The sequence below is a fragment of the Hibiscus syriacus genome, unplaced genomic scaffold, assembly GCF_006381635.1.
Source record: "Hibiscus syriacus cultivar Baekdansim isolate YM2019G1 unplaced genomic scaffold, ASM638163v2 tig00110391_pilon, whole genome shotgun sequence".
Taxonomy (NCBI): domain Eukaryota; kingdom Viridiplantae; phylum Streptophyta; class Magnoliopsida; order Malvales; family Malvaceae; genus Hibiscus; species Hibiscus syriacus.
In genome coordinates, this window is record NW_024062719.1 from 1,647,996 (window position 1) to 1,668,030 (window position 20,035).

At 34.3% G+C, this 20,035-nt stretch overlaps 1 protein-coding gene and 1 pseudogene across 2 annotated transcripts; both read right to left on the reverse strand.

The window, feature by feature from the left end:
• Window positions 1-9,527: 9,527 nt before the first annotated feature.
• On the reverse strand, window positions 9,528-16,313 carry LOC120123221 (basic leucine zipper 23-like). 2 transcript variants are annotated; one of them, XM_039142150.1, is made up of 3 exons: window positions 16,215-16,313; window positions 14,892-15,677; window positions 9,528-10,005 (listed from the first exon to the last, which is right to left on the reverse strand). In XM_039142150.1, the coding sequence occupies exons 1-3, from the start codon at window positions 16,297-16,299 to the stop codon at window positions 9,980-9,982; spliced, it is 897 nt and encodes a 298-aa protein (XP_038998081.1). In that variant the 5' UTR covers window positions 16,300-16,313; the 3' UTR covers window positions 9,528-9,979. The 2 variants fall into 2 exon arrangements, with proteins under 2 accessions (XP_038998081.1, XP_038998082.1); XM_039142151.1 differs by lacking the exon at window positions 16,215-16,313 and adding an exon at window positions 15,884-16,177.
• A 945-nt stretch (window positions 16,314-17,258) lies between these two features.
• On the reverse strand, window positions 17,259-18,272 carry LOC120123196 (annotated as a pseudogene).
• Between the last annotated feature and the right edge of the window lie 1,763 nt (window positions 18,273-20,035).

Here is a 20,035-nt window from a genome sequence, read left to right on the forward strand (position 1 = left end):
ATTGGTACCAAAGGTAAGAGAAGTATCGATACTCTCAAGGTAGTATCGATACTAACAGCTTGCTCAAAATTCCAGAATGCAAAATAGGTATCGATACCCAAAGGGGTACTAATACTACTTTACATAGTAGTATCGATACCATGATCATAGTATCGATACCTTCTAGCCCAACGGTCTTTAACAGCTAGTTTTATTTAAAAATAGCAAAGGAAGTACCAATACTCATTAAAGGAGTACCGGTACTCCCTGTACTGGGCAATTTTATTTTGCACAAAATTTCATCCTCAACGGCTAGAAATAGCCACAAACACATTTCAACATATAAATACAAGTTTAAGACACTTGAAGAAGGTTACCAACACCTATCCAATCATTCAAACACAAGAGAAACGTTTTTCACTCTTTATTTTCTTTTTCTTGTTAATAGTTGTGTTTATGTGAGCTTTAATTTTGTAAACACCTACCATTTAGAGGTTTCTTTGTTTACTTTGTTTTCCTTTTGTAAAGGAGTTTTGGTTCTATCTAAGCCTTTGAAAAGCTAGGGAGTTTTTAAAGGTTATCTCTTTATCATTAAAAAAGAAAGAACAAATTAGTGGATTTATTGGAAAATCCTAAGTGAAGAGCTTAGGTAGTGGATGTAGACTTCATTAAGGGAGTTGAACCACTATAAATCTTTGTGCATTATTTTTCCCATCCTATAAATCTCCTTACTCCCTAAATTTTTATCAAATCACCCCCTCTTGGCTTATTTTCGGTTGTTCAATTTGAGCCTCTTCAATCCCAACAGAAATCGTATCATATTACTTATTTTTAACACGATTTGGAAAAATTCATCTCATTGCTAAATGTAGTGGATCAATCACCTTTCAATCATGAATAGACCTCGTCATCACGAAGGAGCAATATCATCACCAGATTTGACGTCGAGCAAATCACACAAAAGCGACTGGATCTCCTTAGCACAAAGGGGCAATGTCATCTTCAGAGACAAATTATCCAAAAACAATTAGACTTCATCAACCCGAAGGAATCATGTTGTCTTAAAAAACACAATCATTCAAATGCGATTAGACGTCTTCATCATGAAGGAACAATATCGTCAACAAACCTAGAGTCTTCAAATGAAGTAATAGATCATCAAAATACGACCCAACATCCTTAACAAGAAGGAACAAAGTTGTTTTCAGATTCTTTACTTCAGAAGGAGGGAATCCAGATTCAGAGTTCACATTGAGGCCAGACAAAATAGTGTCTTTAATCTTTGCCCTATTCTCGCTATACAACAATAGACAAAGAGGTGCAGCTATAGACACTATATTTTGTTCAGGTGTTTTTGCTTTTATTTATAATTATTACATTTATTAGATTATTTATAAATGTTATTAATTAGTAGTTGTTTATTATTATCATTATATAAGTAATTACAACATGCCCAAAAAAAAGCCTAAGGAGAAGACCCGTATGACTACCCAACAGTAATTAAGGTTTTCATCTTTTCTCCTCTAACCGCCACCTACTATCAAGCATGGGATCTATGCTTGATTCAACAGTTTAGATGTAAAGGGGATTAGGGTTTGTTCTTGAAACCCTAGACTAGCTTCAATGACGCCGCCTATGATGAGCCCTCCTTACGCTGTCGCGACTCACACCAAGCCTCGTAGTTGCTGTTAGAGAAGCTAGACTGCGCCGATGACTCCCAAGTTGTCGCCATTAACAAATCCGATCGAATCAAAGGCCAACAGTGAAAAAAATCAACCAACATGGGTGAAATTAAATCTACACCAAAACCATTAAAAAGTAAGTTAAATCCCAAGAAATTCGAGATGTTAACTGCTCAGTTTAGGGGAAAACATGCCCCTATGAAAGAGCCTCACCGACTCATCGCCAAACACTTAAGATATTTAGAGATATAACATGCAAAAAGGAAACTTAAAAAAGGAAAAAAAACACACAACAACAAGAGAAATCGAAGAACAACCATTTCAAAAAAAACGAAAACAAGAGAGGAAAGGAAAGGAAAAGTTCTCCCCTTGATTCAAAGTTTGTCGGCAAGCCGAAGGGATGCTGGATTTCAGAGATTTTGAAAGGTATAAACTTAGATCAATGTTTCTAGGGTGAGTTTTAGAAAAAGATGGCCTCATATTCGGGTTAAGGAAACATAAATGAATATTTTAGGGTGTTTTGCTTCCCCTCCGACCACCATGAATGGTGGTGGAGGGTACCAGTGAAGGATGGCCATGCCTTCAATGAGGGGAACTAGAGAGAGTGTGAATTCTCTCTCTCTCTTAAGAAACTAGAAAAATAGAAAATAAAAGGCTTAGTTGATTTTAAACATTGATTTTAGGTTTATATACCATGCATTAAACGACGCCGTTTTAGAGGGAGAGAATGCACGTTTTAGCGCTTGGGATGATGACAGTTTAAATCCTACTATTTTTGTAAATCATTATTTTAATCATAAGATGACATATTATTGTGTCTGAACCTTCAATTTATGCATGCTTACATTTTAGTCACCTTTAGTATGTATTCGAAGCTTGGTTTAAAACCTGATCACGTTCAATAATTCAAGATGCATTTTATTTCAGTCCCCTGTTTATTATAAATTAGAGATTGATTAATTGATTCTTTTAGTCCCTAAAATTTTGCTATGAATTCATTTTGGTTAAATTTTTATCTCTAAGAAATAACATGAATGATTAACCTAATGATTCTTTATATTTTTTATTTATTTTGACTAAGTCCTATATTCATCTCTTATGCTTTAAATGTGTATGTATCTCTAATATAAAACTTTTTAGCTTATATTTTATTAATTATAAGTTATGTATATGTGTATATATATAAAAGGAAGCACACTTTTTATAATTATATGTTGAAGTTATATTTATCTACTTTAATGATATATTTATATATTATACCTTTTATGTTTTTAAAATATGTAAATATTTTTTATTTTATTATGTTATGTTTATTATTTTAGTTTTCATTTATCTAATTCTTTGTTTATGTTATAAATGCATTTTTACTATGATATATTATCAAAGAACACTCACAGTAGAATGGGTGTGAAAAGCACAACTTGGTTGTAGAGGTGACATTCGACGATATTCAAACGAAAACTGAACTTGATTAATTTTAAGGATTGTACTTTAATTTTTGACTCGAACTTGCAAATTCTACTGTAGCGACGACGTATAAGCGATTGGGTACCAATTTTTGGGCTTTGTGGAGGTTCTTACCCTTCCCCACACGTAATCGACTCTCAAACCCTTTAAAACGGATTTTTGATAAACGCAGAAAATTGTCTTAAAAATATTTTTTTATAAAATTGTTTTAAAAGATATTTTTAGGTATTCAACTTACTTAACCCAAAGGTCGATGGCGACTCTAAAATTCATATTAGATAAAAACCTAAAAAAATAAAATAAAGTCATAATTATTTTTAAATTAATTTTTCAAAAAATGTTATGACAATGAAAATATTATGGTTTAATCTTTACATTTTAATTTGATTCTATTAATATCAATTCAAGTTGTTGAAGTGTTCACATAATTTTATTAGAAAAATTACGTTAAATATTTGATTGATATTAAAAAAAATCTTAAATATTTAACTAACATATAGTTTTTTAAGAAAGAAATGACCATCCAGCTCAGTTGGTAGAGCACAAGGTTCTAAACCTTGAGGTCGTGGGATCAAGTCCCACGGAGGGCATTTCATAATTTGGAGGTCTCCTACGGAAGCTGCTCTCAACCTGGTGTTGGGGGCAGCCTACTATCTTACCTCCCCCTTACCCCATACATATGGGAAAAAAGGGACAGCAAAAATAGTTTTTTAAGAAAAAAAAAATCTACATAGACAATTTAACTAGAATAAATAAGATATCAACAAATGATGATGATTTATCCTACATTTTTACGATCTCCCTCATTGATTACCGTAGAAACATCGAACCAAAGATTTAACCGTCTTTTTTTAGGGGCTTGAACTTCTATTATTATTTATGTGGTTGGTAAGGTTTGGTTAAAGCAAGCAAGAAGTGCATAGTTTCCACCATTATAACTTGGCCACCAACAAAGCATTGACCTTCGCCTTTCTTTTATTCATTTCTTTATTTTTCTTTTTCCAGTCATGAGAGGGTCATGTTTATCCTCCTTTTTGACCTTTGAAAATCAAACAAAAGATATCATAATAATGCGTACTACACGCAATAAAGACATGCTTTTCCATATCCATATGTCTTATCTTTTGACTTTTTTTGTTCAATCTTTGGAAAAATGAAGAAAGATGTTGAATTTGTTGGATTTTTTATCTTTTGGCATTAACTAAGCTCACTGCTCACCCGTTCGTTACAAGCTTTTTTAACTAAAAGGGAAGAGCTTATCCTTGGACGACAATATGTTAAAGTGGCTTCCCACCAACATTAAATTTGAATCTTTGTTTATTCATCGATATGACGACTTTGCTTACCAGCGTGGATTTATGCATGTAAATTCTCAAGATCCATTGCCATAGCTACTACTCTCTTGGTTCACATTGTGAGTTAAAATCGAGACTATGTTTTTCGTTAACATCTTCCTGTTTCTAGTTACAAAGTGGCTCTTATGTGGTAAGCTTAGAGGTTCCAAACTGATGAGCAACAAGAAGTTCGTCGTAGACTTCAGTCATCCAAACAGAATAATACTTATAATATTTTAGAAAATGGCTTAAAAACAAAAGAGTTAATCAATTTAGTTGAAAATGATTAAAACACGTTTTCTTTTTACACGAAAAGAAGGATGGGGTCTGAAAAATCCTTGCAGGGTATAAGTCTTTCCACATTTGTTTAGGGTTCATTCATTCAAGAGACAAGAGATACTATATTTCCACCGCCCCATGTCAAAGGAACTGGCTGAAAAAACATGATAAGGTCCATGAGGGCCACCAGCCAGCCACCACTGACTTTCTTGGAATGTTTATTGCAGAATCTCAAACTAGAAGGGAGATTGGTCGCCTGATTTGAGCAAGGTCTTCAACGTCTTGTGGGTACAACTTGGGACTTCTCATGGTTGGTGACTCTGTGTCCTATGATTGGTGCTCATAAGGGAAAGGTCACGACTTTGTTCTTGTTTTCAGCAGGGTCAGTCCTAACATTTTAAGGGTCCTAGGCAAAATAAGAGATAAGGGCCCTTAAAAAATAACTTAAAATTCAAGAATAATAAGAGATAAGGGCCCTTAAAAAATAACTTAAAATTCAAGAATAAATTTTGGTATACGCCAAACAAATTTTTTCATTAAAAATTATACGAGTAGATTCTATTACATTAACCAACATTATTTTATCAAATATATAAAGAGACATCACAATTTTTCACTCAATTTACTCCTATTATGTCTTCAATCATCTCTTAGAATCGTTTCTCTCAATCGAAAATTGATGTCTCTCACCTACAAAACAACATACACAAATTCTCATAAGAAACGGTTTCTTCTAGCATTTTGAGATGCAAAGTCATTGATAATAACATCAACATCAATGTTTCCTATCATCTCCTTCTCAATAGCTAATGTTGCTAATCCATTCAACCTTTCTTGTGACATTGATGACCTCAAGTACGTTTTTATTAATTTAAGCTTTGAGAAACTTCTTTCGGCTGAAGCTACAGTCATAGGCACAATTAATAAAATCCTATAAGCAATTGAAGCATTCGGATAACAATTTGCAGATTTGACAAACTTAAGAATTTCAGTGGTGGATAACAATTCTGTCGGCAAAGTCATTTGTAAGACTTTCAATTCATAGAAAAGATCATCTAAGTCAACATCCGATGAATTGCCATGAAAAAAGGTAGAATGAAAATGAGCACAACATTCTTTTAACTCATTATCATCTAATGACTTTAACTTATTTGAATCATATAAAAATACAAAAATACTTTCAAATATCTTCAATTGCTCAAATCTATTCTTCAAAGAAGTAATTGTCATATCTACCACAACCAAAAAATAATTGACTCTAAATGACTCTTCAAGCGATTCAACTTCGTTATCCTCATTATTCTCTCCAAAAAATTTCTTCCTAATTACACCACGTTTTGTGGGAAAGATAGGCTCCACATCCATTTCATGTACAAGACTTTTAGCTACATTCATACTAGTTGTAAAGCCTTCATCTTTATATTTTTCAAAATAGGACATCACACGTTCTAATTGTCTTATGATAGTATCAATGCACATAGATTTATATTGTAATTTCTTGCTTACCATATTAACAGCAAACAAAATGTCATACCAAATCACAACACGAATCAAAAACTCAAAACTTGAGAGTGCATTCACCAAACTTTCAGCTTCACTTTTTGACTTTGCATCATTTTCACAAGATTCATATAATTCACACAAAGCCAATCTAATTTGGGGACATTGAAATCTAATAGCTTTGACACTTTTAATTCGACTCTCCCATCGAGTATTTAATAAATATTTCACAGTTAATCTAGGAACATTATCAAGTACAATTTCCATCTCTTTGTAGAACTCGAAAACAATGCATATATGCGTTGAACAACTCCAAAAAAATAGCTTTAACACAAGAATGTGCCATATCACCAAGAGTGAGATTTAGACTATGACAAGCACAAGACATGTATAATGCTTTTGGATTAATTTCAAGAAATCTTTTTTGAACACCTTGGTGCTTTCCTTTCATATTATAACCGTTATCATAACCTTGTCCCCTCACATCATCAACATTAAGATCAAGAGACTTCAAAACATTTTGTAGTTCATTAAAGAGTCCTAATCCAGATGTATCATCCACTTTTAGAAACTCCAAAAAGAACTCCTCAATTTTATCTTTGTTATTTAATATATTAACACATCGAACTATGAGGGTCATTTGTTCTTGATGGCTCACATCAGGCGTACAATCAAGAATAATGGAAAAGTATTTAGCCTCTTTAATGATCTTAATGATAGAATTTCTCACACTTTGATACAAAAGGGAAATAAACTCATTTTGAATTTTTTATCCAAGATAATGATAATGAATTTCACGATCCTGAATGCGTCTAACATGATCTTGCATAATCAAATCAAACTCTGCAATCATTTCAATCAATCCCAGAAAATTATCATTGTTATATTGATATTGTTTTTCATTGGATCCTCGAAATGCAAGACTATGTTTAGCAAGACATTTCACAACTGAGAATATTCTTTGTAACACTTTTCTTCAACGCTCTTTCTCTTTCATAATCTCTTCTTGCAAATTTTTATCGATTGTTTGATTTTTATTCAATCTTAATCTCAATTCATTCCAAGTATTCATATTAGTCTTATGTTCAACACTATTTTCATGTTGTTTAAGCCTTTGGCTATGTTTCCAATCACTTAAGCCATCATTTGCTAACAAACTTACATTACTAATCGATTTGAACAACTTGCAACAAAAACAATATATTTTGTCAACATTTTTGGAATAAACTAACAATTTTCTATCACTAGTCTCTCTATTGCTCAACTTTCTAAAATAACATGCATATGAGAAATGTCTATAATATTTATCAACAGAAAATTCAAGATCCATTTTTCTTATGGGCCCTTTTTCAACTAATATATCCCTCGCATTATTGTCAATATTCTCCCAATTTATAGGATCCATTTCTTCACCAATGCCTAAATTTTTAACATTTTCATCAATTGGCACATCATTAAAGTCAATTGGATCATTCACTTCCTCAATCACATTTTCAGAATTTCCAGGATGCAAATTTTCAGTTGATTGATTCAAAGTTTCATGAGAATCATCCTTTTTAAACACAAACTTATCAAGAGCACCTTTTTGTGACTTCTTTAACTCCTCCTCTCACTTCCTTTTTTTCTTTTTTTTTCACTTTCAGACAAATGTTTTTTAGGCAACATCTCATCAAAGAGTCAAACACAAACCAATTCTAATAAATAAGTATAAGAAAAGAACAACTGCACCTGGATTCTTCAATTAGAATTGTAACCCATTGAAGTAAGATAAAATCCCAAATTCCCAATTTGATAATTGACACTGTTGACATAAATATTAATAGTTATAACATGAACACCAAAATAAAAAGATCAAATAAGAGTCTAAATAACTATTGTATACATTTTTTTCTCAAAAAAATCTACTGTACAAAATAGGCATGTGATAATTACTTTAAAATTTAAAATTTTTAATTGTAAGTTTATACAGAATTTGAGAATTACAATTTGTACCATATACAAAACATATACAAAAAAACAGAATTACTATACAAAAAAGAAATTTACAGAATTATTAGAAATCATTGTAGATTTGTAGAATTTTTTAAACCATGAATATTATTATAATTATAAATTATAAGTTATATTTTAATAATTAAAAATAGGAAAGAGGAGGGAGAAATAAGCATACCTTCTAATTTCTCAATTAGGCCAGTTCGCAATCGTCAATTGCCCTCTGCAAGACCGCGAGTCGAAAAAATTAAAATAGTAAATAAGGAATCAGTTGATTGAATATATGACTCTAATATTTGATAGATGATGATTTGATTATTTGTGGTTAATGAATCCATTCTTTCTCTATTTATATTAGGAGATTTTATTCCTGTTGCCACCATATTAATTGGAAAAACTAGGTATTTGGGAAAAGAAGAATAAAAATTTAATGGTGTTTAATATTATGATTAATAATTAGACTGTTGTAAACTTGAAACTTGAGTTTTGGAGAATCAATTATGGTGGACTGAACAACCGAAGGTCACAAAAAGATGAAGAGTCAAAAAGTTTTTGAGAATCTGATATAATTGTGATTCAAAGGTTATAAAGTAATGTTTTAATTTTTTTATTTTTTAAATATGCATGACAACTAGCAAACATTAATTGATGAAGTTTATATTTCTTGTTTTGGGCTTATGGGTTGTGGCATCTCATCATTCAACTTTTCATTCAACTTTGCAGTAGGTAAGAATAATTTTTTTAAATAATAGCAGACTACCAGATTGGGAAGAATAGGTCCCCTCCAAACCTGGGCCCTAGGCGGTCGCACTCCACGCCTGGGGGTCAGCCCTGGTTTTCAGTGGTTATCCAAGGGTTTTCACATTGTTCTCTGTGGTTTTATTTACCTGTAACGGCTGATGGGCACGCTGTAATGCTATCCTTAATGAAGTTCCCATAAGTTTTTATCCAAAAATAAAGATAAAAAAGCACAACTACAGTTCTAAAACGACACTGGTCAAATCAAAGGCTAAGAAGGGTCCTTTCAAAACCAGTTTACTGCTTAACTCTGTGTGTTGTAAAGCTAGTATATGGTGACTGCTTGGGAACGAGCCCGACGTAGGTCACTAAACAGATAGAGCCATAACTCAACCCCAGGCAATAGCTAAAAACAAAACACACTACTTCACATGACAGAAAGCACTGAAAAATTTAAGAAAAACAGCAAAACATAGCGTCATTGCTAGTAGTTAGTAGTTACTGATGAACCTCATGCAAGGTAAGAAGATCAGATAAGGCCTTTTATTCAGTTGAGTTTAGCTTGGTAAGAAACAAGACTGTCAGTAACTGCTCATAAATGGTTTTACAAGATATAAACCCAGAGTTCGAGCTTTACAAGTTTGTCCCTGCTAGAAACCATAAACTATGAAGACCATCAGCCAATCTCTAAAAACCAATAGGTAGGTTTAAAAAACCAAAAAAAATGAGCGGGAAATGAAAAACATAATAAAAAACCAATGCAACACTAGGGAAGGAGGTGATACATACCAAAGACAGCTGTTTGGAAGACAAATATTTATACTCCAGGGACATAAACTAAGAAGACCACAGCGAATCTCTAATGACCCATTAGTAGGGTCAAAAAGGAAAAAATGATAAAAACAAATGCGACCTGAGGGAAGAAGTGGTGCATCCCAAGAAAACTGCTCGTTGGAAGACAAATGTAATACACCATGGACTGTGGATAATGCTCATCTCAACAGTTTTTCAACCCAATGTAGCTGGGCGAACTCCTACCAAGGAAACAGACATCAGTATCATCGCCAAAACATACTCAAAAGCACAGTGCTACACAACTTATGCAGAAATAATTAGTTTGGATACGGTCAATACAGTTCATAATATTTGTAATTTTGCCATAACAAGTTCCAATACCTTCTAAGTAGGGCTCATGCGCCACAAGTTTTGGGCATTTCCTACATTTAACGACAAATTTGCTGCTTTTCTTTAAACTGTAAACACTGCTCGGTAATATAGAGAGAAAATCTAATTAAAGCATATAGAAAAAAACCATCATTTTTATTTTGAACAACCCATACAACTATAAAACACCACCTAAATATCCGAATAATGTTCCATCAGTCATGTATGACCATCTCCCTTGGATAATAGGAGGGGACTTCAACATCATTTTGAAGTCGAATGAGACCTCTGCTCATGAGTTACTTGGCCCTGTTTCATCTCCCGAAATGAAAGATTTCCAAGAAGTCACGCAAGAACTTGCTCTACAAGACCATCCTTTCTTTGGTCCATTGTTTACATGGAGTAATAAACAGCAAGAATCATTCCTTGCAAGGAAGCTTGATAGGGTACTCATCAATTTCTTGTGGGCGAAAGAATTTCACAATTCATTTGTTGAATTCCTTGCTCTAGGTCCTTCAGACCATTGTATGGCTTTAGTTTCGCTCAACAAAGAGGTAGAAGCAAACAGACCCAAACCGTTCAAATTCTTCAATTTCTGGACTCTTCATCCTAGTTTCATGCATGAGGTACAACATTCTTGGCAACCTACTATTCAAGGTATCCTATGCAAGCCCTTTTTTCCAAACTAAAACGCCTCAAAGGCTGCCTTAAGAGACTTAATAAAGACTGCTACAGTGATATCTCAATCCGAGTCCAGCAAAAGAAAACAGAGCTGGAAATGCAGCAATTATCAACTTTAAAAGGAGACGACGCACTCGAGAAGGAGCTTTCTCTACAAAATGAACTAAAATCTCTCGAAGAAGCTGAGCTTATGTTCTTAAAACAAAAGGAAAAAGCCCAATGGTTAAAGGAGGGAGACAGATGCACTAAATTTTTCCACTCTATCGTTGCTGCCAAAAACAAACGGGATACAATCAGAGTGCTTGTCGATGATCGAGGAAGAAGGCTTGAATCCTTTGATAATATGGCCTCTGAAGTGATAAACTACTTCAAGAGCCTTATTGGCACTGCGGATCCCGCTGTAACCAATTGCGACCCTACTCTTCTTAAAGATCTGTTGCATTATACATTACCTATTGGAGCTTCATCTGATCTAGTCAAGGTAGTTTCTACAGAGGAGATTAAAGCAGCAATTTTCAATCAAGGTAATGATAAAGCTCTTGGTCGGCCCAGATGATTACACCCCTTACTTTTTCAAAAAATGCTGGAATGTGATTGGAGACGATGTGGTGAATGCGATTCGATACTTCTTTCAAGAAACTCTGCTGCTGCCAGCCTTCAATGCTACAACAATTCCATTGGTACCCAAAGTACCAAATCCAAGTAAGATTCAAGACTTCCGACCAATTTCATGCTGCTCAGTTGTCTACAAGGCAATTACCAAGATTTTAGTCAACAGTTTGACCAATCTGCTCCCAGAAATGATAACTTTGAATCAGTCTGCTTTCGTAAAAGGACGAAGCATTGTTGACAACACTCTCCTTGCTCAGGATATAGTTAAAGGCTACGGAAGGAAATTTATTTCCCCAAGATGTTGTATGAAGATTGATCTACGGAAGGCTTTCGATCCTCTCCATTGGGGCCTCATTTCTGCAATCTTAAAGGCTCTGGATCTTCCAATGACTTTCATCTCTTGGATTGAAGCTTGTTACACGCAAGCACGATACTCCATCTCTTTCAATGGCATTCTGATTGGCTACTTCAAGGGTGCTAGGGGTATAAGGCAGGGTGACCCTCTTTCTCCTTTCTTATTTGTCCTCTCAATGAATGTACTCTCCAGACTTCTTAATTTAGCTGCCACTCGAGGTATGTTTGGCTTTCATCCTAAATGCAAAAAGATTGGTCTCACTCACTTAATGTTTGCGGATGATCTCCTTATCTTTTGTAAAGGAAATGTGAAATCTATTATAAGAGTCATCAGTGTCCTAGATAAATTCTACGAAATGTCTGGACTACATCTCAATGCGGCCAAATGTGAATTTTATGTTGCTGGTATCCCTATTAATTGCATAGAGACTATATGCAGGATCACAGGTTTCACACATGGATGCTTGCCTGTAAGATACTTAGGGGTCCCTCTAGTTACGAGAAAACTCTATGAAAAGGACTGTGTAGTTCTCATTGATAAAATCAAATCCAAGCTCCGTCACTGGACTGGAAGACACTTGTCTTATGCAGGTAGACTCGAACTTATCAGAGCAGTCATATTTAGTGTTGCTAACTACTGGTGCAGGAAGTTACTTTTACCACAGTCAATTATAAACAGAATCCAGCAACTTTGTTCTCGTTTTCTCTGGAAAGGCTCTGACACGGCTGCCACTGGAGCTAGAGTAAGCTAGAAAATGATATGCCATTCGAAATCTGAAGGAGGGCTTGGCCTAAAGGACCTAAAAGCATGGAACAAAGCGTGCATGATCCAGCTCATTAGAAACATCCTAGCAGGAGAGGGGTTACTGTGGGTTGCTTGGGTGAAATCCTATGTGTTAAAAAATAAAGATTTCTGGCATGCAGAAGATGGTACTAATGCTAGTTGGAGCTTCAGAAAACTACTAAACCATAAAAGAGAAGCACAAATTGTTCTTTCTACAAGAGCAACGACGACTCGTGCCATCTGGGATGAGATTCGAGTAAAGGGAGACAAATTTAATTGGCATAATATAATCTGGTTTCCTCTACACATTCCAAAACACAGCATGATTGCTTGGATGGCTATCTTGGACATACTACCCACTCGGAATAGGCTTCATCAAATGGGCATTATAACTGATGGCTTATGTGTATTGTGCAATGAAGATCAGGAGACAAGAGACCACCTGTTCCTTCAATGTCCACTGGCGGATTCCCTCTGGAAGGCCATTCTGCACCTCTCTGGATTAAGGTCTACTACTTTGTCCTGGAACAACTTTTTAGCATCGGGTTCCCTTGCTTGGAAAGGTAAATCACTACTTATCACTATCTTGAAACTTGCATGGTGTGCATTCCTCTATTCTCTATGGGAGGAACAAAACAGAAGATTGTTCAAAGGAAACTCTAGAACGGCGGTTGAAATTCTTAAAGCTATCAAGGAGATGGTCGGAATGCAACTAAGAGGCCGGAACATCAATAGACTCGATAGTATTAATATCATTCTTTGTAAGAATTGGAGTATTGAATAACCTATAATCTGTTTTGTGAATAGGTTATTCATGATTTTTGTTGATATCCCATTGATGTTTGTTTTGTAGCAGATCACTGCTCATTTGGGTAATAAAAATTTTAATTATCCAAAAAAAATATCTTAGAGTAACTTCAATACTATAGATTTCATTCAGTAACTTCAATACTTCAAAGTTGAAGGGCTAAATTTATAAAGTTAAAGGACTAAATTTATAATTAAACCAATATCTTAAACAGTAAAAAGAGTTGGTCTTTACTTGGGTTTCTTAAATATTAACTTTACTTTTTTTCTTCTCACACTTCAATGTTTCCTCATCTTCCTTTTTTTTCCTCTCTAAAATGCCAGTCCATCTTCCTTTCTTTTCCTTTACCAAATTACCTATCAAAAAAATATGTTGACTCTACCGCCGACTGGCAAGATCGGCCCTTCCACGATCTTCATTACCACCCCTTCTCCTACTGAATCCTTACCCCTATATTTGTTTCTTTGTTTTTGGTTTGATGGGCTTTTATTTCCTTTGCTTCTGCTGTGAGGGTTTTTGTTTTCTTTGGTTTGTTGTGGTGGGTTTCTTCTTTCTTTGGTTTGTTTTCATTGGGTTTATGCTTCCATTATTTTCGCTGTGGGATTTTGGTACACTAATTTCACCGTTTCGATACGCGAGCGAAACGCGAATTGGAACGGGCGAACCGCGAATTGGAACGGACGAACTGAAACGAGATTCACGGGGTGGAACGCGTTCGTACCGCGTTTTGGATCGCAACGTATAGTACGTAGATCGTGGGCTATTGAGCGATTTATGTAACTATGGGAAAAACATTTCCCCAGTTAAAACACCACCCATAGTATTGTCTTGAGTAGGGCATTTTGAACAGTGTCGTCGGAATACATCAGGAACAGATGGCATCTTTGGGAAAACGGTCGGAACACACGCATCTTCAAAGTCCGGCTGAACCCACCATGGCTAGCCTCCCTCTCTGCTGCAGTCCTTCTCCCTCTCTCCCTCTCTACTGCAGCCCCTCTGCCTCCCTCTCTGCTGCACATTTCAAGTTTAAAGCAAAGCCGGAGGTGAAGAGTCTGAAGACACCGGGTGCTCCAGCCGTCTTTCGGAAGATGCCAGTTGTTCCGGCCAACTTCCAGCGTTCACTGTAGCTTTCACCCTAATATTTTTTCCCCTCCCTCATATCAGTCTTTTTTTTCAAAGCCCCATAAGGGCATTTTTGCCTAGAATTACCATATAATTGACATGCTTGGAACAATAAAAGAACTATATAGTATATGGTTACATCAAATAAGTTCAACACAAGAAGAAAAGTATTCCTTATAGCAGCCGTGACAAGGTACAAGAAGCACAAATTGTGCAAAAACCTTCCAAGAAGATTAAAATCTTGGATTTGAAGCTCCAAGCCACAACTAGATAAGCAAATAACTACAACCAATATAAAAGTTACAGAAGATAAAATAAATCAAGAGAAACTAACTTTCCAGTACTCATCATAAAATTATATAAAGAAGTTAAGATAAAGAAATTCCAAATTTTACCTTTCCTCCTTTTATTGCCAGAATAATTGCCGTTGGACCCTACACTTCCAACCACACCTGTAGAAAGCACCTTTGCTCCTGAGTTGTGGTCAGCGAAACACTGGTAATTGTCAAAGTCACACCCGTTAAATCCTTGTCCATTCAGCGTTACATCTTCTCCTGTTCTACCTTCAACTCCAGGATGCGGGCAATACATCAGATCATTGCATTGTACATTGCAAGGATTCATCACATAAGAACCAGGAATATTCATCGGGTTAACAGTAGTTGCTGATTTCTGATACGGAAAAGATCCAATCTCCCCTTCAATCCTTCCTCGAATATCCACAAGCAAACACTTAAGCCTAGCAACCTCAGCCTCCAATGCAGCCTGCCCTTGTAACTTCTTCAAGAGCTGCTGGTTCACTGCCCTCAATCTCAGAACCTCATCCTCCAACAATGCAGCTCGTGCCTTAACCTTTTCCCTATACTTCCTGACAGCTTCACGATTACCCAGTGGACGTTTCTTCGATTTCTCCTTGGACCCAGCAGTGTCATCGCTAGTCTTGTCTTCTGTTGAAGCAGGCACAATTTTGGTATGAACATGGAAACATGTGTGTGAATGAGAATTATCAGGACCAGGTGGGTTGCATGTATGTGTATGAGTACAAGCATGAGAATCATTGAGTAATTCATCAAAAAAACTGTCCATTGAACAACTGCTTGGAATATCACCAATGTTATTCCCAGAAAACACTTCCTGGTTCGAAAATTCAAGCTCCCCGTCGTCCATTACAGGTAGAAACCCTAGGGAAATCGAAGGTAAACACTTGAATGTAGCAAAGGAGAGATAAATTTGCGATTTTTTAATTAAACAAAATAAACTAATCAAAGCAAGTAATCAAGTTAGAACACAACATTTTGTCAAACATTACGAGATTTAATTTAAAAAATCAACTGGCAAAGAATCACACAGATCATAAAAAAATAAAAGAGAAAAAAAAAAGTCTTACTCGGCTTGAACAACCTGGGATGGCCACAACAGTTGGATAAAATCAAAGGTTCAACAAGAAATCAAGGCAAAGAATCGAATAAAGAGCAGCACTGTTACCATAGATTCGGCAATTCGGAACCCTAACACATAAAAGGCGGCTCCTTTTTTCCTCAAAGGGAAAACAAGGGCGCAAAGACTAAATGAGTAATTAGAAGAAAAGTGAGAATTGGGTAACAAGAAAATGAAATTTTTTACAAGGGAATAAAAATATGAACTTTTTTAAAATTTTGCATATAAGGTCAATAGAATGATGAATTTATGGCATCGTGAAGATCCTGAAATGGACGGACCAGAAACAAAGATATGGACGCTTTGATGCTCTCGTTGCAGGTATTCCAGGAGTCCTTTTTTGTGTATTCTCTGGTCAGAAACCATTTTGCTTGCAATTTATAGGTTCTCGAGGGACTATGCTTGAAAAATATTCTATTAAAAAGAAATATTCATAATTATAACGATGGTTTATATTTAGGGTTAATTACACGGTTAATCAAATATGTTTATGCTTTGTTCATTTTTACTCACTCATTCCAAAAAAAACATAGTATACAATAATTTTAGTTTTTATTAATTAATATATAATCGCTTTTGTTTTTATCTAATTAAATGTGGTTACCATAGGTTAATTATCGTTAAAATTTAACAGATTAGGTAACTTGATATTTTGGTAAAATCACACATTTGGTTCTTATTATTTACATATTCTCTCAATTTAATCTTACTTTTAATACATTAAAATAAAATTAATCCTTCAATCGAATGATGTCACGTGTCATTGGTGTCATGCATCACTAGTGTCATGTGTCACTAATGTCACGTATCATCATTCGGTTGGAGGACTAACTTTATTTTAATTTAATATATTTATTTTCCATCAATATTTTGAAAAGTTAGTTCTTTAATCGAATGGTGACATGTGACATAACGCGTAGAATCATTTGATTTGAGGATTAGATTAATTTTAATTTGATAAAAGTATGAATAAAGTGAGAGAATATGTAAATAACATGTACCAAATGTGTATTTATAACAAAATATTTAATGACAGTTAACTCGTGAGAATCACATATTAATTAAATAAAAATGAAAATAACCATGTACTATTTTTTTAAAATTAATTAGAAAAAGTGGACAAAACATAAATATAAATGATCAATCATGTAATTTACTTTATATTTATTAGCGTAAAAAGATAGTAATTGATATAAGGGTAAAGTGTACAAATAGTCCCTAAATTGTTAGGATACTTGCATTCTGATCATCAAATTTTTAAAACTTATAATATAATCATCAAACTTTTATTTTGTTTCTACTTATGTCCTTATCGTTATTTTCCGTTAGTTTTTGTTGACGTAACAATTGACTTCATTAACTCTCTGACGTAGCAGCTTCTTCTTCTTTTCCGTCGACTCCGACACCCTGAACAACATCTTCACCACCGCTTTTACACTGTTCAGATTCTTTATCAGCGCCTCTTTTGCTCTCTCGTTCTCTAGCACTTGCTCTATTATCGCCATCGCCATCGACACCAAGCTTCTCTCCTTCCTCTCCGAGTTCCAAATGTATGTAACCAGCCCATCGATCATGCCCTGTTAGACAAGTTTTTCCATGTTTGATTCCAAGCAACACATCACTGAAATGGCTTGGATTCCAGCATCGTATATCTCACTGTTTTGCTTCACAACACAGATGATCATGTTCAACAATCTCTAGTTTTTTCAATCATTCCACAGAGCTCCCTGGTTACCGAGGACCACGAAAGATTCCAGCTTTGACCCTTCTTTAAGCATATTCAAACACTCCAATTCTCCCAAAGGAAGCAGCTTAAGAACACAAGAAAGCTCCTGCTCCACGAAGTTGATGTAGTCTTGGGAGAATCCAGGGTCTATCTTTTCGAAAACCAGTTTCAGAAACAAAGGCAAGAAACCCATTTCGATCAAAAAGGAATCTATTTCATCGATTAGGTCCTCAATCTTTTGCAGTACTTGTAGTTTCTCTAGGAAGGTTGATGAAGGAGATGAAAGGGAGTGTTTGAGGGAGACTACAAGGTCGATTGTTGTGACGTAATCAGGGTGTAACTGGTGACCCAATTGACGCTTTTGTTGAATCAAATGACGAAAATTATGGTTCAGGACAAGAGATGGATCGTGGAACTTTTGCATTGTAACAGGGCATGTGAGATAACCCGCAGCTAACCATTTTTGTATGCTCGGTCTGTCATCATTTCATCTTCTTCCATGGAAGAAGAAACAACCCAAAAGTCAAGGATTTGCAGTAGCAGACACTGGGGAAAGAAAGAGCCGAAATGCAAGCTGTGGTGGAGGTGGAGGAGGAGGAGGAGGAAAAGCCATGTCATAGAGTTAACATATTTATAAACATATATAAAAAATGTTAAAAATTTAAAAAAAAAATTAAATAAAATATAGATATGAACGTTTGCATTATCAAATTTAACTTTGAAAAAATTAAATAAAAAAATAATTAAATATGGATAAAAAATCAAAAGTGTGAAAATAAAGAAAGATTTATTCAAGGAGATATATTCTCACATTTATGTATGATATTATTTTTTAGATATATTCATTTATCATGTATCTTGCTAGATGTTACATATGATTTATCTTTATATACTCATTAATAATTGCAGTTGAAAGACAAAAAGAAAAAATAAATTGTGAATTGCGGAGCACATTTACAAGGGTATTTCAGAAAACCATCAATGTTGTGAAAATTTGCAGGTCATTGTAATTGGATGATACGCTTGTGAAGATTTCTAAACTTAACCCGAACTCGATTACTCGAATCGATTTTATCCGACCCTATATTCGATATTAACCCAAACATGATATTCAAAATTGATCTGATACCCTACTCATATCCGATCCAAAATTTAGTGAAACCGAAATCAACCAGAACTGAAATTAATCGGAACTGAAATTAACCCGAACTGAAACCAAAATTAACTCGAACTAAAAGCAACCCGAACCTAAAGAAACCCGAACCAAATTTTAACCCGATCTGAAAGTAACCGAACCGAATTTAACCTGACCTGAAAGCAACCTGAATAGATTGAAATTGATAAAAGTTATTAAACGATAAAAGTTATTTTCAATAATAAATTAATTTAAATAAAACTAATAATTTATTAAAAATATTATATTTATAATAAAATAATAGAAAGTTTAAGAGGAATATAAAATTAAGAATCTAATTGTAATATTGAAAACAATAATAAATAAAGTTCACTTATCTTACTTGTTATAAAAATATTATATTTATAATAAAAATAATAGAAAACAATTAAGACAAAAGAAATAATATTAGATTTATAATAAAAATAATATAAAATTTACTTATGTTAAGACTAAAACTTAAAAAATAAAGTTATGTATTATTTTTAAAATTTAATAAAAATATTTCATTTATAATTTAAGAATTTTAATAAAAAATATTTATTTATCAAATAGTTCTCATTTTAAACTTTTCATACGAGATCAATATAAATTTTGATAATAAATTCTAACACGTATTATAGGATCATATTTGTGTCAAATTATCGATTTATCCTCTCTAAATGATGGTTTAATTCAAAATATTGAACGATTGAAAATTTAAATTAAAGCTAAATGATAAAATTAAAAAATAAGAAGACATATTTTTACAAGTATATATCAATTACTCTATATATATTTGATTTTGATTAGACTCATAACCAATTTAACCTGAATTGACTTGATCTAAAGGTTGACCTAAACCAAAAATCAATTGATCCAATATTGACCCGACCCGAAATATAACCATCCGGTATTAACCCGACCCAAAATTCAACCGATCTGATATTAACCCGACCCAATATTGACCCGATCTAAAAATCAACAGATCCGATATGATTTAAACCCCGAAATATAACCATCCGGTATTAACCCGACCCAAAATTCAACCGATCTGATATTAACCCGACCCAATATTGACCCGATCTAAAAATCAACAGATCCGATATTGATTTAAACCAGAAAACAACCGATCCAATAATCACTCAACCCAAAAATTGACCCGACCCGATACCCGACCTGATCCGATTCACCATAAACCCGAACTAGATCTGAACCAAATC